Source organism: Oncorhynchus masou, chromosome 23, assembly GCF_036934945.1.
Source record: "Oncorhynchus masou masou isolate Uvic2021 chromosome 23, UVic_Omas_1.1, whole genome shotgun sequence".
NCBI classification, from domain to species: domain Eukaryota; kingdom Metazoa; phylum Chordata; class Actinopteri; order Salmoniformes; family Salmonidae; genus Oncorhynchus; species Oncorhynchus masou.
This window is the reverse complement of record NC_088234.1, coordinates 7,842,599-7,868,825: the sequence shown is the minus strand read 5'-3', so window position 1 is coordinate 7,868,825 and position 26,227 is coordinate 7,842,599. Positions and strand designations below refer to the sequence as shown.

The window sequence follows — 26,227 nt, the reverse complement described above, 5'->3', positions numbered from 1 at the left end:
TATTATAGACTGGGTCAGGTTGAGACATGTAGGTATTACAGACTGGGTCAGGTTGAGACATGTAGGTATTATAGACTGGGTCAGGTTGAGACATGTTGGTATTACAGACTGGGACAGGTTGAGACATGTAGGTATTATAGACTGGGTCAGGGACAGGTTGAGACATGTAGGTATTACAGACTGGGTCAGGTTGAGACATGTAGGTATTACAGACTGGGTCAGGGAGAGACATGTAGGTATTACAGACTGGGTCAGGGAGAGACATGTAGGTATTACAGACAGGGACAGGGTCAGGTTGAGACATGTAGGTATTACAGACTGGGACAGGTTGAGACATGTAGGTATTACAGACTGGGTCAGGTTGAGACATGTAGGTATTATAGACTGGGACAGGTTGAGACATGTAGGTATTACAGACTGGGTCAGGGTCAGGTTGAGACATGTAGATATTACAGACTGGGTCAGGTTGAGACATGTAGGTATTATAGACTGGGTCAGGTTGAGACATGTAGGTACTACAGACTGGGTCAGGTTGAGATATGTAGGTATGACAGACTGGGTCAGGGACAGGTTGAGACATGTAAGTATTACAGACTGGGTCAGGGAGAGACATGTAGGTATTACAGACTGGGTCAGGTTGAGACATGTAGGTATTACAGACTGGGTCAGGTTGAGACATGTAGGTATTACAGACTGGGTCAGGGACAGGTTGAGACATGTAGATATTACAGACTGGGACAGGTTGAGACATGTAGGTATTACAGACTGGGTCAGGTTGAGACATGTAGGTATTACAGACTGGGTCAGGGTGAGACATGTAGGTATTACAGACTGGGTCAGGGAGAGACATGTAGGTATTACAGACTGGGTCAGGGAGAGACATGTAGGTATTACAGACTGGGTCAGGTTGAGACATGTAGGTATTACAGACTGGGTCAGGTTGAGACATGTAGGTACTACAGACTGGGTCAGGTTGAGACATGTAGGTATTACAGACTGGGTCAGGTTGAGACATGTAGGTACTACAGACTGGGTCAGGTTGAGACATGTAGGTATTACAGACTGGGTCAGGGAGAGACATGTAGGTATTACAGACTGGGTCAGGTTGAGACATGTTGGTATTACAGACTGGGTCAGGTTGAGACATGTAGGTATTACAGACTGGGTCAGGTTGAGACATGTAGGTATTACAGACTGGGTCAGGGTCAGGGAGAGACATGTAGGTATTATAGACTGGGACAGGTTGAGACATGTAGGTATTACAGACTGGGTCAGGTTGAGACATGTTGGTATTACAGACTGGGTCAGGTTGAGACATGTAGGTATGACAGACTGGGTCAGGTTGAGACATGTAGGTATTACAGACTGGGTCAGGTTGAGACATGTAGGTATGACAGACTGGGTCAGGTTGAGACATGTAGGTATTACAGACTGGGTCAGGTTGAGACATGTAGGTATTACAGACTGGGACAGGTTGAGACATGTAGGTATGACAGACTGGGTCAGGGTCAGGTTGAGACATGTTGGTATTACAGACTGGGTCAGGTTGAGACATGTAGGTATTATAGACTGGGTCAGGTTGAGACATGTAGGTATTACAGACTGGGTCAGGTTGAGACATGTAGGTATTATAGACTGGGTCAGGTTGAGACATGTAGGTATTACAGACTGGGACAGGTTGAGACATGTAGGTATTACACACTGGGTCAGGGTCAGGTTGAGACATGTAGGTATTACAGACTGGGTCAGGTTGAGACATGTAGGTATTATAGACTGGGTCAGGTTGAGACATGTAGGTATTACAGACTGGGTCAGGGTCAGGTTGAGACATGTAGGTATTACAGACTGGGACAGGTTGAGACATGTAGGTACTACAGACTGGGACAGGTTGAGACATGTAGGTATTATAGACTGGGTCAGGTTGAGACATGTAGGTATTACAGACTGGGTCAGGGACAGGTTGAGACATGTAGGTATGACAGACTGGGTCAGGGTCAGGTTGAGACATGTAGGTATTATAGACTGGGTCAGGTTGAGACATGTAGGTATTACAGACTGGGTCAGGGACAGGTTGAGACATGTAGGTATGACAGACTGGGTCAGGGTCAGGTTGAGACATGTAGGTATTACAGACTGGGTCAGGGAGAGACATGTAGGTATTACAGACTGGGTCAGGTTGAGACATGTAGGTATTACAGACTGGGTCAGGGTCAGGTTGAGACATGTTGGTATTACAGACTGGGTCAGGTTGAGACATGTAGGTATTACAGACTGGGTCAGGATGAGACATGTAGGTATTACAGACTGGGTCAGGTTGAGACATGTAGGTATGACAGACTGGGTCAGGTTGAGACATGTAGGTATGACAGACTGGGTCAGGGTCAGGTTGAGACATGTAGGTATTACAGACTGGGTCAGGGACAGGATGAGACATGTAGGTATTACAGACTGGGTCAGGGTCAGGTTGAGACATGTAGGTATTACAGACTGGGTCAGGTTGAGACATGTAGGTATTACAGACTGGGTCAGGTTGAGACATGTAGGTATTACAGACTGGGTCAGGTTGAGACATGTAGGTATTACAGACTGGGTCAGGGAGAGACATGTAGGTATTACAGACTGGGTCAGGTTGAGACATGTAGGTATTACAGACTGGGTCAGGTTGAGACATGTAGGTATTACAGACTGGGTCAGGTTGAGACATGTAGGTATTACAGACTGGGTCAGGTTGAGACATGTAGGTATTACAGACAGGGACAGGGTCAGGTTGAGACATGTAGGTATTACAGACTGGGTCAGGTTGAGACATGTAGGTATTACAGACTGGGTCAGGGTCAGGTTGAGACATGTAGGTATTACAGACTGGGTCAGGGTCAGACATGTAGGTATTACAGACTGGGTCAGGTTGAGACATGTAGGTATTACAGACTGGGTCAGGTTGAGACATGTAGGTATTACAGACTGGGTCAGGGACAGGTTGAGACATGTAGATATTACAGACTGGGTCAGGGTCAGACATGTAGGTATTACAGACTGGGTCAGGTTGAGACATGTAGGTATTACAGACTGGGTCAGGGAGAGACATGTAGGTATTACAGACTGGGTCAGGGAGAGACATGTAGGTATTACAGACTGGGTCAGGTTGAGACATGTAGGTATTACAGACTGGGTCAGGTTGAGACATGTAGGTATTACAGACTGGGTCAGGTTGAGACATGTAGGTATTATAGACTGGGTCAGGGTCAGGTTGAGACATGTAGGTATTACAGACTGGGTCAGGTTGAGACATGTAGGTATTACAGACTGGGTCAGGTTGAGACATGTAGGTATTACAGACTGGGTCAGGTTGAGACATGTAGGTATTACAGACTGGGTCAGGGAGAGACATGTAGGTATTACAGACTGGGTCAGGGTCAGGTTGAGACATGTAGGTATTACAGACTGGGTCAGGTTGAGCCATGTAGATATTACAGACTGGGTCAGGGTCAGACATGTAGGTATTACAGACTGGGTCAGGTTGAGACATGTAGGTATTACAGACTGGGTCAGGTTGAGACATGTAGGTATTACAGACTGGGTCAGGTTGAGACATGTAGGTATTATAGACTGGGTCAGGGTCAGGTTGAGACATGTAGGTATTACAGACTGGGTCAGGTTGAGACATGTAGGTATTACAGACTGGGTCAGGTTGAGACATGTAGGTATTACAGACTGGGTCAGGTTGAGACATGTAGGTATTACAGACTGGGTCAGGGAGAGACATGTAGGTATTACAGACTGGGTCAGGGTCAGGTTGAGACATGTAGGTATTACAGACTGGGTCAGGGAGAGACATGTAGGTATTACAGACTGGGTCAGGGAGAGACATGTAGGTATTACAGACTGGGTCAGGTTGAGACATGTAGGTATTACAGACTGGGTCAGGTTGAGACATGTAGGTACTATAGACTGGGTCAGGTTGAGACATGTAGGTATTACAGACTGGGTCAGGTTGAGACATGTAGGTACTATAGACTGGGTCAGGTTGAGACATGTAGGTATTACAGACTGGGTCAGGTTGAGACATGTAGGTATTATAGACTGGGTCAGGGTCAGGTTGAGACATGTAGGTATTACAGACTGGGTCAGGTTGAGACATGTAGGTATTACAGACTGGGTCAGGTTGAGACATGTAGGTATTACAGACTGGGTCAGGTTGAGACATGTAGGTATTACAGACTGGGTCAGGGAGAGACATGTAGGTATTACAGACTGGGTCAGGGTCAGGTTGAGACATGTAGGTATTACAGACTGGGTCAGGGAGAGACATGTAGGTATTACAGACAGGGACAGGTTGAGACATGTAGGTATTACAGACTGGGTCAGGGACAGGTTGAGACATGTAGATATTACAGACTGGGACAGGTTGAGACATGTAGGTATTACAGACTGGGTCAGGTTGAGACATGTAGGTATTACAGACTGGGTCAGGGTGAGACATGTAGGTATTACAGACTGGGTCAGGGAGAGACATGTAGGTATTACAGACTGGGTCAGGGAGAGACATGTAGGTATTACAGACTGGGTCAGGTTGAGACATGTAGGTATTACAGACTGGGTCAGGTTGAGACATGTAGGTACTACAGACTGGGTCAGGTTGAGACATGTAGGTATTACAGACTGGGTCAGGTTGAGACATGTAGGTACTACAGACTGGGTCAGGTTGAGACATGTAGGTATTACAGACTGGGTCAGGGAGAGACATGTAGGTATTACAGACTGGGTCAGGTTGAGACATGTTGGTATTACAGACTGGGTCAGGTTGAGACATGTAGGTATTACAGACTGGGTCAGGTTGAGACATGTAGGTATTACAGACTGGGTCAGGGTCAGGGAGAGACATGTTGGTATTACAGACTGGGTCAGGTTGAGACATGTAGGTATTATAGACTGGGTCAGGTTGAGACATGTAGGTATTACAGACTGGGTCAGGTTGAGACATGTAGGTATTATAGACTGGGTCAGGTTGAGACATGTAGGTATTACAGACTGGGACAGGTTGAGACATGTAGGTATTACAGACTGGGTCAGGTTGAGACATGTAGGTATTACAGACTGGGTCAGGGTCAGGTTGAGACATGTAGGTATGACAGACTGGGTCAGGTTGAGACATGTAGGTATGACAGACTGGGTCAGGGTCAGGTTGAGACATGTAGGTATTACAGACTGGGACAGGTTGAGACATGTAGGTATTATAGACTGGGTCAGGTTGAGACATGTAGGTATTACAGACTGGGTCAGGTTGAGACATGTAGGTATTATAGACTGGGTCAGGTTGAGACATGTAGGTATTACAGACTGGGTCAGGGTCAGGTTGAGACATGTAGGTATTACAGACTGGGACAGGTTGAGACATGTAGGTACTACAGACTGGGACAGGTTGAGACATGTAGGTATTATAGACTGGGTCAGGTTGAGACATGTAGGTATTACAGACTGGGTCAGGGACAGGTTGAGACATGTAGGTATGACAGACTGGGTCAGGGTCAGGTTGAGACATGTAGGTATTATAGACTGGGTCAGGTTGAGACATGTAGGTATTACAGACTGGGTCAGGGACAGGTTGAGACATGTAGGTATGACAGACTGGGTCAGGGTCAGGTTGAGACATGTAGGTATTACAGACTGGGTCAGGGAGAGACATGTAGGTATTACAGACTGGGTCAGGTTGAGACATGTAGGTATTACAGACTGGGTCAGGGTCAGGTTGAGACATGTTGGTATTACAGACTGGGTCAGGTTGAGACATGTAGGTATTACAGACTGGGTCAGGATGAGACATGTAGGTATTACAGACTGGGTCAGGTTGAGACATGTAGGTATGACAGACTGGGACAGGTTGAGACATGTAGGTATTACAGACTGGGTCAGGTTGAGACATGTAGGTATTACAGACTGGGTCAGGGTCAGGTTGAGACATGTAGGTATGACAGACTGGGTCAGGTTGAGACATGTAGGTATGACAGACTGGGTCAGGGTCAGGTTGAGACATGTAGGTATTACAGACTGGGTCAGGGACAGGATGAGACATGTAGGTATTACAGACTGGGTCAGGGTCAGGTTGAGACATGTAGGTATTACAGACTGGGTCAGGTTGAGACATGTAGGTATTACAGACTGGGTCAGGTTGAGACATGTAGGTATTACAGACTGGGTCAGGTTGAGACATGTAGGTATTACAGACTGGGTCAGGGAGAGACATGTAGGTATTACAGACTGGGTCAGGTTGAGACATGTAGGTATTACAGACTGGGTCAGGTTGAGACATGTAGGTATTACAGACTGGGTCAGGTTGAGACATGTAGGTATTACAGACTGGGTCAGGTTGAGACATGTAGGTATTACAGACAGGGACAGGGTCAGGTTGAGACATGTAGGTATTACAGACTGGGTCAGGTTGAGACATGTAGGTATTACAGACTGGGTCAGGGTCAGACATGTAGGTATTACAGACTGGGTCAGGTTGAGACATGTAGGTATTACAGACTGGGTCAGGTTGAGACATGTAGGTATTACAGACTGGGTCAGGGACAGGTTGAGACATGTAGATATTACAGACTGGGTCAGGGTCAGACATGTAGGTATTACAGACTGGGTCAGGTTGAGACATGTAGGTATTACAGACTGGGTCAGGTTGAGACATGTAGGTATTACAGACTGGGTCAGGTTGAGACATGTAGGTATTATAGACTGGGTCAGGGTCAGGTTGAGACATGTAGGTATTACAGACTGGGTCAGGTTGAGACATGTAGGTATTACAGACTGGGTCAGGTTGAGACATGTAGGTATTACAGACTGGGTCAGGTTGAGACATGTAGGTATTACAGACTGGGTCAGGGAGAGACATGTAGGTATTACAGACTGGGTCAGGGTCAGGTTGAGACATGTAGGTATTACAGACTGGGTCAGGTTGAGCCATGTAGATATTACAGACTGGGTCAGGGTCAGACATGTAGGTATTACAGACTGGGTCAGGTTGAGACATGTAGGTATTACAGACTGGGTCAGGTTGAGACATGTAGGTATTACAGACTGGGTCAGGTTGAGACATGTAGGTATTATAGACTGGGTCAGGGTCAGGTTGAGACATGTAGGTATTACAGACTGGGTCAGGTTGAGACATGTAGGTATTACAGACTGGGTCAGGTTGAGACATGTAGGTATTACAGACTGGGTCAGGTTGAGACATGTAGGTATTACAGACTGGGTCAGGGAGAGACATGTAGGTATTACAGACTGGGTCAGGGTCAGGTTGAGACATGTAGGTATTACAGACTGGGTCAGGGAGAGACATGTAGGTATTACAGACTGGGTCAGGGAGAGACATGTAGGTATTACAGACTGGGTCAGGTTGAGACATGTAGGTATTATAGACTGGGTCAGGGTCAGGTTGAGACATGTAGGTATTACAGACTGGGTCAGGGAGAGACATGTAGGTATTACAGACTGGGTCAGGGTCAGGTTGAGACATGTAGGTATTACAGACTGGGTCAGGGAGAGACATGTAGGTATTACAGACTGGGTCAGGGAGAGACATGTAGGTATTACAGACTGGGTCAGGTTGAGACATGTAGGTATTATAGACTGGGTCAGGGTCAGGTTGAGACATGTAGGTATTACAGACTGGGTCAGGTTGAGACATGTTGGTATTATAGACTGGGTCAGGTTGAGACATGTAGGTATTACAGACTGGGTCAGGTTGAGACATGTAGGTATTACAGACTGGGTCAGGATGAGACATGTAGGTATTACAGACTGGGACAGGTTGAGACATGTAGGTATTACAGACTGGGTCAGGTTGAGACATGTAGGTATTACATACAGGGTCAGGTTGAGACATGTAGGTATGACAGACTGGGTCAGGTTGAGACATGTAGGTATTACAGACTGGGACAGGTTGAGACATGTTGGTATTACAGACTGGGTCAGGGTCAGGTTGAGACATGTAGGTATTACAGACTGGGTCAGGTTGAGACATGTAGGTATTACAGACTGGGACAGGTTGAGACATGTAGGTATTACAGACGGGGACAGGGACAGGTTGAGACATGTAGGTATTACAGACTGGGTCAGGTTGAGACATGTAGATATTACAGACTGGGACAGGGACAGGTTGAGACATGTAGGTATTACAGACTGGGTCAGGTTGAGACATGTAGGTATTACAGACTGGGTCAGGTTGAGACATGTAGGTATTACAGACGGGGACAGGATGAGGCATGTAGGTATTACAGACTGGGTCAGGGTCAGGTTGAGACATGTAGGTATTACAGACTGGGTCAGGTTGAGACATGTAGGTATTACAGACTGGGTCAGGTTGAGACATGTAGGTATTACAGACTGGGTCAGGTTGAGACATGTAGGTATTACAGACTGGGTCAGGGACAGGTTGAGACATGTAGGTATTACAGACTGGGTCAGGTTGAGACATGTAGGTATTGTAGACTGGGTCAGGTTGAGACATGTAGGTATTATAGACTGGGAGAGGTTTAGACATGTAGGTATTACAGACTGGGTCAGGTTGAGACATGTAGGTATTACAGACTGGGTCAGGTTGAGACATGTTGGTATTACAGACTGGGTCAGGTTGAGACATGTAGGTATTACAGACTGGGTCAGGGTCAGGTTGAGACATGTAGGTATTACAGACTGGGACAGGTTGAGACATGTTGGTATTACAGACTGGGACAGGGTCAGGTTGAGACATGTAGGTATTACAGACTGGGACAGGGGACAGGTTGAGACATGTAGGTATTACAGACTGGGTCAGGTTGAGACATGTAGGTATTACAGACTGGGTCAGGGTCAGGTTGAGACATGTAGGTATTACAGACTGGGTCAGGTTGAGACATGTAGGTATTACAGACTGGGTCAGGGTCAGGTTGAGACATGTAGGTATTACAGACTGGGTCAGGTTGAGACATGTAGGTATTACAGACTGGGTCAGGGACAGGTTGAGACATGTAGGTATTACAGACTGGGTCAGGTTGAGACATGTAGGTATTACAGACTGGGACAGGTTGAGACATGTAGGTATTATAGACTGGGTCAGGTTGAGACATGTAGATATTATAGACTGGGTCAGGTTGAGACATGTAGGTATTACAGACTGGGTCAGGTTGAGACATGTAGGTATTACAGACTGGGTCAGGTTGAGACATGTAGGTATTACAGACTGGGTCAGGTTGAGACATGTAGGTATTACAGACTGGGTCAGGTTGAGACATGTAGGTATTATAGACTGGGTCAGGTTGAGACATGTAGGTATTACAGACTGGGTCAGGTTGAGACATGTAGGTATTACAGACTGGGTCAGGTTGAGACATGTAGGTATTACAGACTGGGTCAGGTTGAGACATGTAGGTATTACAGACTGGGTCAGGTTGAGACATGTAGGTATTACAGACTGGGTCAGGTTGAGACATGTAGGTATTACAGACTGGGTCAGGTTGAGACATGTAGGTATTATAGACTGGGTCAGGGTCAGGTTGAGACATGTAGGTATTACAGACTGGGTCAGGTTGAGACATGTAGGTATTACAGACTGGGACAGGTTGAGACATGTAGGTATTACAGACTGGGTCAGGTTGAGACATGTAGGTATTATAGACTGGGTCAGGTTGAGACATGTAGGTATTACAGACTGGGTCAGGGAGAGACATGTAGGTATTACAGACTGGGTCAGGTTGAGACATGTAGGTATTACAGACTGGGTCAGGTTGAGACATGTAGGTATTACAGACTGGGTCAGGTTGAGACATGTAGGTATTACAGACTGGGACAGGGACAGGTTGAGACATGTAGGTATTACAGACATGGTCAGGTTGAGACATGTAGGTATGACAGACTGGGTCAGGTTGAGACATGTAGGTATGACAGACTGGGTCAGGTTGAGACATGTAGGTATTACAGACTGGGTCAGGTTGAGACATGTAGGTATTACAGACTGGGTCAGGTTGAGACATGTAGGTATTACAGACTGGGTCAGGTTGAGACATGTAGGTATTATAGACTGGGTCAGGGACAGGTTGAGACATGTAGGTATTACAGACTGGGACAGGGTCAGGTTGAGACATGTAGGTATTATAGACTGGGTCAGGTTGAGACATGTAGGTATTACAGACAGGGTCAGGTTGAGACATGTAGGTATTATAGACTGGGACAGGGTCAGGTTGAGACATGTAGGTATTATAGACTGGGACAGGGTCAGGTTGAGACATGTAGGTATTACAGACTGGGTCAGGTTGAGACATGTAGGTATTGTAGACTGGGTCAGGTTGAGACATGTAGGTATTACAGACAGGGTCAGGTTGAGACATGTAGGTATTATAGACTGGGACAGGGTCAGGTTGAGACATGTAGGTATTATAGACTGGGTCAGGGTCAGGTTGAGACATGTAGGTATTACAGACTGGGTCAGGTTGAGACATGTAGATATTACAGACTGGGTCAGGTTGAGACATGTAGGTATTACAGACTGGGTCAGGTTGAGACATGTAGGTATTACAGACTGGGTCAGGTTGAGACATGTAGGTATTATAGACTGGGACAGGGACAGGTTGAGACATGTAGGTATTACAGACTGGGTCAGGTTGAGACATGTAGGTATTATAGACTGGGTCAGGTTGAGACATGTTGGTATTACAGACTGGGTCAGGTTGAGACATGTAGGTATTACAGACTGGGTCAGGGACAGGTTGAGACATGTAGGTATTACAGACTGGGTCAGGGACAGGTTGAGACATGTAGGTATTACAGACTGGGTCAGGTTGAGACATGTAGGTATTACAGACTGGGTCAGGTTGAGACATGTAGGTATTACAGACTGGGTCAGGTTGAGACATGTAGGTATTACAGACTGGGTCAGGGAGAGACATGTAGGTATTACAGACTGGGTCAGGTTGAGACATGTAGGTATTACAGACTGGGTCATGGACAGGTTGAGACATGTAGGTATTACAGACAGGGACAGGTTGAGACATGTAGGTATTACAGACTGGGTCAGGTTGAGACATGTAGGTATTACAGACTGGGTCAGGTTGAGACATGTAGGTATTACAGACTGGGTCAGGGTCAGGTTGAGACATGTAGGTATTACAGACTGGGTCAGGTTGAGACATGTAGGTATTACAGACTGGGACAGGGTCAGGTTGAGACATGTAGGTATTACAGACTGGGTCAGGTTGAGACATGTAGATATTATAGACTGGGTCAGGTTGAGACATGTAGGTATTACAGACTGGGTCAGGTTGAGACATGTAGATATTATAGACTGGGTCAGGTTGAGACATGTAGGTATTACAGACTGGGACAGGTTGAGACATGTAGGTATTACAGACTGGGACAGGGTCAGGATGAAAATGTCAGTGAAGATATTTGCCAGTTGGTCAGCGCATGCTCGGATTATACGTCCTGGTAATCCGTCTGGCCCTGCGGCCTTGTGAATGTTAACCTTTTTTAAAAGTCTTACTCACATCGGCTACAGAGAGCGTGATCACACAGCTGGTGCTCTCATAGATGGGTTGGTGTTGCTTGCCTCGAAGCGAGCATAGAAGGCATTTAGCTCATCTGGTAGGTTTGCGTCACTGGGCAGCTCACGTCTGGGTTTCCCTTTGTAATGCGTGATAGTTTTTAAGTGTCAGAGCCGGTATTGTAGGATTCGATCTTAGTCCTGCCACTGCCTGCTTGACGCTCCAACGGAGGGAGGATTTCTTATGCTGTTCCGGGTTAGTGTCTTCTGGTTGGGGTACGTACGTACGGTCACTGTGGGGAGTTTTTGCTTGTAATCAGGAATCAGGAGGATAGAGTTATGGTCAGATTTGCCCATATGGAGGGCGAAGGAGAGCTTTGTACAAATTTCTGTGTGTGGAGTAAAGATATTTATTGTTTTAGTTGCACAGGTGACATGCTGTTTAAAATGAAGTAAAACGGATTCAAGTTTCCCTGCATTCAAGTCCCCGGCCACTAGGAGCGACGCCTCTGAGCGGTTTCTTGTTTGCTTGTGGCCTTATACAGGTAGTTGAGAAGCAGACTTAGTGCCAGCATCAATTTGTGGTGGTAAATAGGCAGCTACAAAAAAATATGAATGAAAACCCTGTAGGTAAAATTACCAGTATTCTAATTCAGATGACCACAACCTCGAAACTTCCTTAATATTAGAGATTACACACCACCTGTTGTTAATGAAGCTGCCGTTTTGTTCTGACGTAGAAACACCACCTGTTGTTAATGAAGCTGCCGTTTTGTTCTGACGTAGAAACACCACCTGTTGTTAACAAAGCTGCCGTTTTGTTCCGACGTAGAAACACCACCTGTTGTTAACGAAGCTGCCGTTTTGTTCCGATGTAGAAACACCACCTGTTGTTAACGAAGCTGCCATTTTGTTCCGATGTAGAAACACCACCTGTTGTTAACGATGCTGCCGTTTTGTTCTGACGTAGAAACACCACCTGTTGTTAACGATGCTGCCGTTTTGTTCTGACGTAGAAACACCACCTGTTGTTAACGATGCTGCCGTTTTGTCCTGAGGATGCGTAGAGACACCAGCTGGAATATTATCCATGTCCTTGTTCAGCCAAGTTTCCGAGGAACATTGGAGAGTTTCTTCAGGTCCCGTTGATAGTGGTTGTCTCGAACGTCGCTCGTCCAGTTTATTCTCCAGTGATTGGCCATTCGCCAACAGAACAGAGGGTTATTATTTACTCACCACTGTAGGTCATCAGGGTGCCCTCATGTCAGCCTCGATATCGCCGTCTCTGGGGATTAGGGCGAGCAGTATGTCCAGAAGCTCTTTTCGTTCATTGGAAACAATGTCAGAAATATGAGTATAGAAACACATAAAAACACATTGGTCACGAGCCCTATTCAGTCCAGCGCCATTCTCACTTTTCTATGTTTGTGCCTGTGTCATTAGTTCTGGTGTGTCAGAGAGGGAGAGGAGGGGGAGCGGGAGAAGGAGAGGGAAGGAGAGGGAGAGGGGAGAGGGAGGGTGAGAGGGGCAGAGAGATAAAGAGAGTGTCAAGTGATGAGAAAGAAAAACATGATCACAAGTAGGAAAACAAAAGTAAGGAAGAATAAAATCCAATGAAACGAATGCAGATGAAGATAACGTATACATTATAGCGTATCACCATGGAAACCATGTTTCATGTTGTTTTATTTGACGGGTTGATAAGGCGGGTTGCTATGGTGACGACAGTTCTGCCCAGTGACTCTCAAACACAGGGTTTGGTTAAGTTAATAATTTTCTTCCTTACTCTCGTTCTCGCTCTTTCTGTCCCTGTTTCACTCTCTCGCTCTCGCCCCCCCCTCTCTCTCCCTCTCTCTCTCTCTCTCTCTCTACCTCTCCACATCTCCATCCCTCCATCCCTCCATCTCTTTCTACCTCTCCACATCTCCACCCCTCCATCCCTCCACCTCTCTACCTCTCTACATCTCAACCTCTCCATCCCTCCATCCCTCATCTCTCTCTACCTCTCTACATCTCCACCTCTCCATCCCTCCATCCATCAATCTCTCTCTACCTCTCTATATCTCCACCTCTCCATCCCTCCACCTCTCTACCTCTCTACATCTCAACCTCTCCATCCCTCCATCCCTCATCTCTCTCTACCTCTCTATATCTCCAACTCTCCATTCCTCCATCTCTCTATTCCTCTCTACATCTCCACCTCTCCATCCCTCCATCTCTCTCTACCTCTCTACATCTCCACCTCTCCATCTCTCTCTACTTCTCTACATCTCCACCTCTCCATCCCTCCATCTCTCTCTACTTCTCCACATCTCCACCTCTCCATTCCTCCATCTCTCTCTACCTGTCCATCCCTACATCTCTCTACCTCTCCACCTCCTCATCTCTCTCTACCTCTCTCTCTCCACATCTCCACCTCTCCATCCCTCCATCTCTCTCTACCTCTCTATATCTCCACCTCTCCATCTCTCTCTACTTCTCTACATCTCCACCTCTCCATCCCTCCATCTCTCTCTACTTCTCCACATCTCCACCTCTCCATTCCTCCATCTCTCTCTACCTGTCCATCCCTACATCTCTCTACCTCTCCACCTCCTCATCTCTCTCTACCTCTCTCTCTCCACATCTCCACCTCTCCATCCCTCCATCTCTCTCTACCTCTCTATATCTCCACCTCTCCATCCCTCATCTCTCTCTACCTCTCTACATCGCCACCTCTCCATCCCTCCATCTCTCTCTACCTCTCTACATCTCCACCTCTCCATCCATATCTCTCTACCTCTCTATATCTCCACCTCTCCATCCCTCCACCTCTCCATCTCTCTCTACCTCTCTACATCTCCATCTCTCCATCTCTCTCTACCTCTCTATTTCTCCACATCTCCACCTCTCCATCTCTCTCTACCTCTCTACATCGCCACCTCTCCACCCCTCCATCTCTCTCTACCTCTCTACATCTCCACCTCTCCATCCATCCATATCTCTCTACCTCTCTATATCTCCACCTCTCCACCCCTCCACTCCTCCATCTCTCTCTACCTCTCTACATCTCCATCTCTCCATCTCTCTCTACCTCTCTATTTCTCCACATCTCCACCTCTCCATCTCTCTCTACCTCTCTACATCTCCACCTCTCCATCCCTCTATCTCTCCACCTCCCCACCTCTCCATCCCTCCATCTCTCTCCACCTCTCTATCTCTCTACCTCTCCATCCCTCTACCTCTCCATCCCTCCATATCTCTACCTCTCCATCCCTCCATCTCTCTCCATCCCTCAATCTCCCCACCTCTCCATCCCTCCATCTCTCTACCTCTCCATCCCTCCATCTCTCTCTCTCTCTACCTCTCCACCCTACCTACCCTACCTCTACATCTCTCCATCCTTCCATCCCTCCATCTCTCTCTACCTACCCTACCTCTACCTCTCCATCCTTCCATCCATCCCTCCATCTCTCTCTACCCTAACTCTACCTCTACCTCTCCATCCCTCCTTCCCTCCATCTCTCTCTACCTACCCTACCCTACCTCTACCTCTCCATCCCTCCATCTCTCTCTATCTCTCTACCTCTCCACCCTACCTACCCTACCTCTACCTCTCCATCCTTCCATCCCTCCATCTCTCTCTACCCTAACTCTACCTCTCCATCCCTCCATCCTTCCATCCCTCCATCTCTCTCTACGTACCCTACCTCTACCTCTCCATCTCTCTCTACCCTACCTCTACCTCTACCTCTACCTCTCCATCCCTCCATCCCTCCATCTCTCTCTACCTACCCTACCCTACCTCCACCTCTCCATCCTTCAATCCCTCCATCTCTCTCTACCTACCCTACCCTACCTCCACCTCTCCATCCTTCAATCCCTCCATCTCTCTCTACCTACCCTACCCTACCTCCACCTCTCCATCCTTCAATCCCTCCATCTCTCTCTACCTACCCTACCCTACCTCCACCTCTCCATCCTTCAATCCCTCCATCTCTCTCTACCTACCCTACCCTACCTCCACCTCTCCATCCTTCAATCCCTCCATCTCTCTCTACCTACCCTACCCTACCTCCACCTCTCCATCCTTCAATCCCTCCATCTCTCTCTACCTACCCTACCCTACCTCCAACTCTCCATCCTTCAATCCCTCCATCTCTCTCTACCTACCCTACCCTACCTCCACCTCTCCATCCTTCAATCCCTCCATCTCTCTCTCTACCTACCCTACCCTACCTCCACCTCTCCATCCTTCAATCCCTCCATCTCTCTCTACCTACCCTACCCTACCTCCACCTCTCCATCCTTCAATCCCTCCATCTCTCTCTCTACCTACCCTACCCTACCTCCACCTCTCCATCCTTCAATCCCTCCATCTCTCTCTACCTACCCTACCCTACCTCCACCTCTCCATCCTTCAATCCCTCCATCTCTCTCTCTACCTACCCTACCCTACCTCCACCTCTCCATCCTTCAATCCCTCCATCTCTCTCTCTACCTACCCTACCCTACCTCCACCTCTCCATCCTTCAATCCCTCCATCTCTCTCTCTACCTACCCTACCTCTCCATCTCTCCGTCCTTCCTTCCATCCTAACCACAACCATCTGTCTCTATATCTTCACTCCTCTCATCTCTGTCTCTTCTCCAACCTTCTCACCTCCCCTCTCCAACCCCCTCCCTTTTCATTCCTGCTCTCCTCTTACCTTTCAATAGCGACAGAATAGAGGCGATAAAATTGAACAGATTCCTAGAAATTATGTGTCGGCATATTGACATGAGCACACGTATGTGTGGATTTGTGTGTGTGTGTGTGTGTGTGTGTGTGTGTGTGTTTCTGCTCTTGGCAATGCTTGTCATGGATAGGATTATGTAGCATGCAGCGATGAATTGCACAGAGAAATTGGATCAAACTAAGTGTGTGTGTATGCGTGTGTGTGTGATAAGAAATTGGATCAGATTACTTTGACATTTGGCTCCGATTATACTCAATTCCTACTGACAGGGGGAGAGGGAGGGAGGATGGGTGGGAAAGAGGGACAGAGAGAGAGAGGGTGGGATGGAGAGAGAGAGGGAAATAGATAGAGTGGGAGGGAGAGAGGGAGAGATGAATCTGGAACGAAAATTGTTTTTCCAAACCTGTTCTAAACATGTTCTAAACATGTTCTAAACCTGTTCTACACCTGTTCTAAACCTGTTCTACACCTGTTCTAAACCTGTTCTCAACATGTTATAAACCTGTTCTAAACCGGTTCTAAACCTGTTATAAAGATGTTCTAAACCGGTTCTAAACCTGTTATAAACATGTTCTAAACCAGTTATGAACCTGTTCTGAACCTGTTCTAAACCAGTTATGAACCTGTTCTAAACCAGTTATGAACCTGTTCTAAACATGTTCTAAACATGTTCTAAACCTGTTCTAAACATGTTCTAAACATGTTCTAAACCTGTTCTACACCGGTTCTAAACATGTTCTAAACATGTTCTAAACCTGTTCTAAACCTGTTATGAACCTGTTCTAAACCTATTCTAAACCAGTTCTAAACCTGTTCTAAACCAGTTCTAAACCAGTTCTAAACCTGTTCTAAACCTGTTCTAAACCAGTTATGAACCTGTTCTGAACCTGTTATGAACCTGTTCTAAACCTATTCTAAACCAGTTCTAAACCTGTTCTAAACCAGTTCTAAACCTGTTCTAAACCTGTTCTAAACCAGTTATAAACCTATTCTAAACCAGTTCTAAACCTGTTCTAAACCAGTTCTAAACCAGTTCTAAACCTGTTCTAAACCTATTCTAAACCAGTTCTAAACCTGTTCTAAACCAGTTCTAAACCTGTTCTAAACCTGTTCTAAACCAGTTCTAAACCTGTTCTAAACCAGTTCTAAACCTGTTCTAAACCAGTTATAAACCTGTTCTAAACCAGTTCTAAACCTGTTCTAAACCAGTTCTAAACCTGTTCTAAACCAGTTCTAAACCTGTTCTAAACCAGTTCTAAACCTGTTCTAAACCAGTTCTAAACCTGTTCTAAACCAGTTCTAAACCTGTTCTGAACCTGTTCTAAACCAGTTATAAACCTGTTCTAAACCAGTTATGAACCTGTTCTAAACCAGTTATGAACCTGTTCTAAACCAGTTCTAAACCTGTTCTAAACCGGTTCTAAACCAGTTCTAAACCTGTTCTAAACCGTGGGTAACCCTAAATTCCCTTAGTGACCTCTCAACCCATTAAACCGCATCAATGATATAGATGGATTGCTAGAAATACCTCTGTGTTGCATAGACACACGTACCATATCCTCTGGCAGACCGAGCTACCCTCTTCATCCTCTTTCTCTCTCTGTCACTTTGCCGCTCTCTCTGTCTCCCCTCCCTCCTTCCCTCCAAACGTTTACATTGCCAAAGCAAATGGATAAACAAAAGTGAAATGAATTAAAAAAAGTATATAGAGAGTGTTGTAACGATGTGCAAATAGTTAAAGTACAAAAGGGAAAATAAATAAACATAAATATGGGTTGTGTTTACAGTGGTGTTTGTTCTTCACTGGTTGACCTTTTCTCGTGGCAACAGGTCACACATATTGCTGCTGTGATTCCATACTGGTATTTCACCCATTAGATATGGGTGTCCATGAAAATTGGATTTGTTTTCTAATTCTTTGTGGGTCTGTGTAATCTGACGGCTTTCCTTAAATTTGGGTACCTCCCTCCCTCCCTCCCTCTATATAGGCAAGCGAGGGCCGCAGTGTGTGTGTGTGTGTGTGTGTGTGTGTGTGTGTGTGTGTGTGTGTGTGTGTGTGTGTGTGTGTGTGTGTGTGTGCGCGCTTGCAGGTTATTGAACACAGGTGATGATTCAGGTGTTATGGCGCTAAAGGGTGGAATAATCATCTACACACACACACACACACACACACACACACACACACACACACACACACACACACACACACTGCTAACTGGTTTCTGTTATATCTCCCCCTACAGGTGGGCTATGAGAATGCTAACAGGTTTCTGTTATACCTCCCCCTACAGGTTGGCTATGTCAATGCTAACAGGTTTCTGTTATATCTCCCCCTACAGGTTGGCTATGACAATGCTAACAGGTTTCTGTTATATCTCCCCCTACAGGTTGGCTATGAGAATGCTAACAGGTTTCTGTTATATCTCCCCCTACAGGTCGGCTATGAGAATGCTAACAGGTTTCTGTTATATCTCCCCCTACAGGTTGGCTATGAGAATGCTAACAGGTTTCTGTTATATCGCCCCCTACAGGTCGGCTATGAGAATGCTAACAGGTTTCTGTTATATCTCCCCCTACAGGTTGGCTATGAGAATGCTAACAGGTTTCTGTTATACCTCCCCCTACAGGTTGGCTATGAGAATGCTAACAGGTTCCTGTTATATCTCCCCCTACAGGTGGGCTATGAGAATGCTAACAGGTTTCTGTTATACCTCCCCCTACAGGTCGGCTATGAGAATGCTAACAGGTTTCTGTTATATCTCCCCCTACAGGTTGGCTATGAGAATGGTAACAGGTTTCTGTTATATCTCCCCCTACAGGTTGGCTATGAGAATGCTAACAGGGTTCTGTTATATCTCCCCCTACAGGTCGGCTATGAGAATGCTAACAGGTTTCTGTTATATCTCCCCCTACAGGTTGGCTATGAGAATGCTAACAGGTTTCTGTTATATCTCCCCCTACAGGTTGGCTATGAGAATGCTAACAGGTTTCTGTTATACCTCCCCCTACAGGTGGGCTATGAGAATGCTAACAGGTTTCTGTTATATCTCCCCCTACAGGTTGGCTATGAGAATGCTAACAGGTTTCTGTTATATCTCCCCCTACAGGTTGGCTATGAGAATGGTAACAGGTTTCTGTTATATCTCCCCCTACAGGTTGGCTATGAGAATGCTAACAGGGTTCTGTTATATCTCCCCCTACAGGTCGGCTATGAGAATGCTAACAGGTTTCTGTTATATCTCCCCCTACAGGTTGGCTATGAGAATGCTAACAGGTTTCTGTTATATCTCCCCCTACAGGTTGGCTATGAGAATGCTAACAGGTTTCTGTTATACCTCCCCCTACAGGTCGGCTATGAGAATGCTAACAGGTTTCTGTTATATCTTCCCCTACAGGTGGGCTATGAGAATGCTAACAGGTTTCTGTTATATCTCCCCCTACAGGTCGGCTATGAGAATGCTAACAGGTTTCTGTTATATCTCCCCCTACAGGTTGGCTATGAGAATGCTAACAGGTTTCTGTTATACCTCCCCCTACAGGTTGGCTATGAGAATGCTAACAGGTTCCTGTTATATCTCCCCCTACAGGTGGGCTATGAGAATGCTAACAGGTTTCTGTTATACCTCCCCCTACAGGTCGGCTATGAGAATGCTAACAGGTTTCTGTTATATCTCCCCCTACAGGTTGGCTATGAGAATGGTAACAGGTTTCTGTTATATCTCCCCCTACAGGTTGGCTATGAGAATAACAGGGTTCTGTTATATCTCCCCCTACAGGTTGAGAATGCTAACAGGTTTCTGTTATATCTCCCCCTACAGGTTGGCTATGAGAATGCTAACAGGTTTCTGTTATATCTCCCCCTACAGGTTGGCTATGAGAATGCTAACAGGTTTCTGTTATACCTCCCCCTACAGGTGGGCTATGAGAATGCTAACAGGTTTCTGTTATATCTCCCCCTACAGGTTGGCTATGAGAATGCTAACAGGTTTCTGTTATATCTCCCCCTACAGGTTGGCTATGAGAATGGTAACAGGTTTCTGTTATATCTCCCCTACAGGTTGGCTATGAGAATGCTAACAGGGTTCTGTTATATCTCCCCCTACAGGTCGGCTATGAGAATGCTAACAGGTTTCTGTTATATCTCCCCCTACAGGTTGGCTATGAGAATGCTAACAGGTTTCTGTTATATCTCCCCCTACAGGTTGGCTATGAGAATGCTAACAGGTTTCTGTTATACCTCCCCCTACAGGTCGGCTATGAGAATGCTAACAGGTTTCTGTTATATCTTCCCCTACAGGTGGGCTATGAGAATGCTAACAGGTTTCTGTTATATCTCCCCCTACAGGTCGGCTATGAGAATGCTAACAGGTTTCTGTTATATCTCCCCCTACAGGTGGGCTATGAGAATGCTAACAGGTTTCTGTTATATCTCCCCCTACAGGTTGGCTATGAGAATGCTAACAGGTTTCTGTTATATCTCCCCCTACAGGTTGGCTATGAGAATGCTAACAGGTTTCTGTTATATCTCCCCCTACAGGTTGGCTATGAGAATGCTAACAGGTTTCTGTTATATCTCCCCCTACAGGTGGGCTATGAGAATGCGGGCACTGTGGAGTTCCTAGTCGATAAACACGGGAAACATTACTTCATAGAAGTCAACTCCAGACTGCAGGTGGAACACACTGTCACTGAGGAGGTTACGGAGTAAGTACTGCAGTGTGTGTGTGTGTGTGTGTGATTGGGCAAAAATATCAGTAATTGGTCTGCCTGTATAAATGCAGCCTAACAGCTTTTTTTGACTGTGTGTGTGTGTATGTGTGTGTGGTGTGTGTGTGGTGTGCATGTGTGTGAGTGTGTGTGTGTGTGCATGTGTGTGTATGTGTCAGTGAGTGTGTGTGTGTGTATGTGTGTGTCTGTGTCAGTGTTTGTGTGTTTATGTGTATGTGTCTGTATGTGTCAGTGAGTGTGTGTGTTTATGTGTGTGTGTGTGTGTCTGTGTCAGTGTTTGTGTGTTTGTGTATGTGTGTGTATGTGTCAGTGAGTGTGTGTTTATGTGTATGTGTGTGTCTGTGTCAGTGAGTGTATGTGTCTTTATGTGTATGTGTGTGTATGTGTCAGTGAGTGTGTGTGTGTTTATGTGTGTGTGTGTGTCTGTGTCAGTGAGTGTGTGTGTGTTTATGTGTGTGTGTGTGTCTGTCAGTGAGTGTGTGTGTGTATGTGTATGTGTGTGTATGTGTGTGTGTGTGTGTGTGTGTATGTGTATGTGTGTGTATGTGTCAGTGAGTGTGTGTTTATGTGTATGTGTGTGTCTGTGTCAGTGAGTGTGTGTGTGTTTATGTGTATGTGTGTGTATGTGTCAGTGAGTGTGTGTGTGTGTTTATGTGAGTGTGTGTGTGTCTGTGTCAGTGAGTGTGTGTGTGTGTATGTGTATGTGTGTGTATGTGTCAGTGAGTGTGTGTTTATGTGTGTGTCTGTGTCAGTGAGTGTGTGTATGTGTGTGTATGTGTGTGTGTATGTGTGAGTGTGTGTGTTTATGTGTGTGTGTGTGATGTGTGTGTGTTTATGTGTGTGTATGTGTGTGTATGTGTCAGTGAGTGTGTGTATGTGTGTGTATGTGTGTGTATGTGTCAGTGAGTGAGTGTGTGTAGTGAGTGTGTGTGTGTGTATGTGTGTGTATGTGTCAGTGAGTGTGTGTGTGTGTATGTGTGTGTGTGTGTGTGTGTGTCAGTGAGTGTGTGTGATGTGTGTGTGTGTCAGTGAGTGTGTGTGTATGTGTCAGTGAGTGTATGTGTGTGTATGTGTCAGTGAGTGTGTGTATGTGTGTGTATGTGTCAGTGAGTGTGTGTGTGTGTATGTGTCAGTGAGTGTGTGTAGTGTGTGTATGTGTGTGTGTGTGTCAGTGTGTGTGTGTATGTGTCAGTGAGTGTGTTTATGTGTGTGTGTGTGTCAGTGTGTGAGTGTGTTTGTGTGTGTGTGTGTGTGAGTGTGTGTATGTGTGTGTGTCAGTGTGTGTGTATGTGTCAGTGAGTGTGTGTGTGTGTGTGTATGTGTCAGTGAGTGTGTGTGTGTGTATGTGTGTGTATGTGTCAGTGATGTGTGTGTTTATGTGTGTGTATGTGTCAGTGAGTGAGTGTGTGTATGTGTGTATGTGTGTGTATGTGTCAGTGAGTGTGTGTGTATGTGTCAGTGAGTGTGTGTATGTGTGTGTATGTGTCAGTGAGTGTGTGTGTGTGTATGTGTCATGTGTGTGTATGTGTCAGTGAGTGTGTGTGTGTGTATGTGTCAGTGAGTGTGTGATGTGAGTGTGTATGTGTGTGTATGTGTCAGTGAGTGTGTGTGTTTATGTGTGTGTGTGTGTGTCAGTGAGTGTGTGTGTGTGTGTGTGTATGTGTGTGTATGTGTCAGTGAGTGTGTGTGTGTGTTTATGTCAGTGTGTGTGTATGTGTCAGTGAGTGTGTATGTGTCAGTGTGTATGTGTGTGTGTGTATGTGTCAGTGAGTGTGTGTATGTGTGTGTATGTGTGTGTATGTGTCAGTGAGTGAGTGTGTTTATGTGTGTGTGTGTATGTGTCAGTGAGTGTGTGTGTGTGTGTGTGTGTGTGTGTATGTGTCAGTGAGTGTGTGTGTGTGTCAGTGTGTGTGTGTGTATGTGTGTGTATGTGTCAGTGAGTGTTTATGTGTATGTGTGTGTATGTGTCAGTGTGTGATGTGTGTGTGTGTGTGTGAGTATGTGTATGTGTGTGTGTGTGTGTCTGTGTCAGTGTGTGTGTGTGTATGTGTCAGTGAGTGTGTTTATGTGTGTGTATGTGTCAGTGAGTGTGTGTATGTGTGTATGTGTGTGTGTGTGTATGTGTGTGTGTCAGTGTGTGTGTGTGTGTTTATGTGTGTGTGTGTGTATGTGTCAGTGAGTGTGTGTGTGTGTGTATGTGTGTGTGTGTGTGTGTATGTGTCAGTGAGTGTGTGTGTGTGTGTGTGTCAGTGAGTGTGTGTGTGTGTATGTGTCAGTGAGTGTGTGTGTGGTGTATGTGTGTGTATGTGTCAGTGAGTGTGTGTGTTTATGTGTGTGTATGTGTCAGTGAGTGTGTGTGTTTATGTGTCAGTGTGTGTCAGTGAGTGTGTGTATGTGTGTGTATGTGTCAGTGTAGTGTGTGTGTATGTGTCAGTGAGTGTGTGTTTATGTGTGTGTATGTGTCAGTGAGTGTGTGTGTGTATGTGTCAGTGAGTGTGTGTCAGTGTATGTGTATGTGTGTGTGTCAGTGTATGTGTGAGTGTGTGTGTCAGTGTGTTGTATGTGTATGTGTGTGTGTGTATGTGTCAGTGATGTGTGTGTGTTTATGTGTGTGTGTGTATGTGTCAGTGAGTGTGTGTTTGTGTGTATGTGTGTGTGTCAGTGAGTGTGTGTATGTGTGTGTGTATGTGTCAGTGTATGAGTGTGTGTATGTGTCAGTGAGTGTGTGTGTAGGGTGTATGTGTGTATGTGTCAGTGAGTGTGTGTGTGTGTTTGTGTGTGAGTGTGTGTGTATGTGTCAGTGAGTGTGTGTATGTGTGTGTATGTGTGTGTCTGTGTCAGTGAGTGTGTGTATGTGTGTGTATGTGTGTGTATGTGTCAGTGAGTGTATGTGTCAGTGTGTGTGTGTGTGTGTGTGTGTATGTGTGTGTGTTTATGTGTATGTGTGTGTATGTGTCAGTGAGTGTGTGTGTTTATGTGTATGTGTGTGTCTGTGTCAGTGAGTGTGTGTATGTGTGTGTGTGTGTATGTGTGTGTATGTGTCAGTGAGTGTGTGTGTGTGTTTATGTGTATGTGTGTGTGTGTGTCAGTGAGTGTGTGTGTGTGTATGTGTCAGTGAGTGTGTGTGTGTGTGTATGTGTCAGTGTATGTGTGTGTGTTTATGTGTATGTGTGTGTATGTGTCAGTGAGTGTGTGTGTTTATGTGTATGTGTGTGTCTGTGTCAGTGAGTGTGTGTATGTGTGTGTGTGTGTGTGTGTGTATGTGTCAGAGAGTGTGTGTGTATGTGTCAGTGAGTGTGTGTATGTGTCAGTGAGTGTGTGTGTTTATGTGTATGTGTGTGTATGTGTCAGTGAGTGTGTGTATGTGTGTGTGTGTGTGTGTGTGTGTGTGTATGTGTCAGAGAGTGTGTGTGTATGTGTCAGTGAGTGTGTGTATGTGTCAGTGAGTGTGTGTGTATATGTGTATGTGTGTGTATTTGTCAGTGAGTGTGTGTGTTTATGTGTGTGTGTGTGTCAGTGAGTGTGTGTGTTTATATGTGTGTGTGTCAGTGAGTGTGTGTATGTGTGTGTATGTGTCAGTGAGTGTGTGTGTATGTGTCAGTGAGTGTGTGCGTTTATGTGTGTGTATGTGTCAGTGAGTGTGTGTGTGTGTATGTGTCAGTGAGTGTATGTGTCAGTGTGTGTGTGTGTGTGTGTGTGTATGTGTGTGTGTTTATGTGTATGTGTGTGTATGTGTCAGTGAGTGTGTGTGTTTATGTGTATGTGTGTGTCTGTGTCAGTGAGTGTGTGTATGTGTGTGTGTGTGTATGTGTGTGTATGTGTCAGTGAGTGTGTGTGTGTGTTTATGTGTATGTGTGTGTATGTGTCAGTGAGTGTGTGTATGTGTGTGTATGTGTGTGTCTGTGTCAGTGAGTGTGTGTATGTGTGTGTATGTGTGTGTATGTGTCAGTGAGTGTGTGTGTTTATGTGTGTGTGTGTATGTGTCAGTGAGTGTGTGTATGTGTGTGTATGTGTGTGTATGTGTCAGTGAGTGTGTGTATGTGTGTGTATGTGTGTGTATGTGTCAGTGAGTGTGTGTGTGTATGTGTCAGTGAGTGTGTGTGTGTATGTGTCAGTGAGTGTGTGTGTGTGTGTGTGTCAGTGAGTGTGTTTATGTGTGTGTATGTGTCAGTGAGTGTGTGTATGTGTGTGTGTGTATGTGTCAGAGAGTGTGTGTGTGTGTATGTGTCAGTGAGTGTGTTTATGTGTGTGTATGTGTCAGTGAGTGTGTGTATGTGTGTATGTGTGTGTATGTGTCAGTGAGTGTGTGTATGTGTGTGTGTGTGTGTGTGTGTATGTGTCAGAGAGTGTGTGTGTGTGTGTATGTGTCAGTGAGTGTGTGTATGTGTCAGTGAGTGTGTGAAAGGGTGTATGTGTGTGTATTTGTCAGTGAGTGTGTGTGTTTTTGTGTGTGTGTGTGTGTCAGTGAGTGTGTGTGTTTATGTGTGTGTGTCAGTGAGTGTGTGTATGTGTGTGTATGTGTCAGTGAGTGTGTGTGTGTGTATGTGTCAGTGAGTGTGTGCGTTTATGTGTGTGTGTGTGTCAGTGAGTGTGTGTGTGTGTATGTGTCAGTGAGTGTGTGTGTGTGTGTATGTGTCAGTGTATGTGTGTGTGTTTATGTGTATGTGTGTGTATGTGTCAGTGAGTGTGTGTGTTTATGTGTATGTGTGTGTCTGTGTCAGTGAGTGTGTGTATGTGTGTGTGTGTATGTGTGTGTATGTGTCAGTGAGTGTGTGTGTGTGTTTATGTGTATGTGTGTGTATGTGTCAGTGAGTGTGTGTATGTGTGTGTATGTGTGTGTCTGTGTCAGTGAGTGTGTGTATGTGTGTGTATGTGTGTGTATGTGTCAGTGAGTGTGTGTGTTTAAGTGTGTATGTGTCAGTGAGTGTGTGTATGTGTGTGTATGTGTGTGTATGTGTCAGTGAGTGTGTGTATGTGTGTGTATGTGTGTGTATGTGTCAGTGAGTGTGTGTGTTTATGTGTGTGTGTGTGTGTGTGTGTCAGTGAGTGTGTGTATGTGTGTATATGTGTGTGTATGTGTCAGTGAGTGTGTGTGTATGTGTCAGTGAGTGTGTGTGTGTGTGTGTGTGTGTGTGTGTGTGTGTATGTGTCAGAGAGTGTGTGTGTGTGTATGTGTCAGTGAGTGTGTTTATGTGTGTGTATGTGTCAGTGAGTGTGTGTATGTGTGTGTATGTGTCAGTGAGTGTGTGTATGTGTGTATGTGTGTGTATGTG

At 45.8% G+C, this 26,227-nt stretch overlaps 1 protein-coding gene across 1 annotated transcript in view; it reads left to right on the top strand.

Moving 5' to 3' along the window:
• LOC135510229 (pyruvate carboxylase, mitochondrial-like) overlaps positions 1–26,227 on the top strand; it is a 541,364-nt gene that overhangs the window by 87,265 nt on the left and 427,872 nt on the right. The window contains exon 10 of the mRNA XM_064931022.1: positions 20,812–20,930. Within this exon, the coding sequence (XP_064787094.1) occupies positions 20,812–20,930 (119 nt within the window). The remainder of the gene's footprint in view (positions 1–20,811; positions 20,931–26,227) is intronic.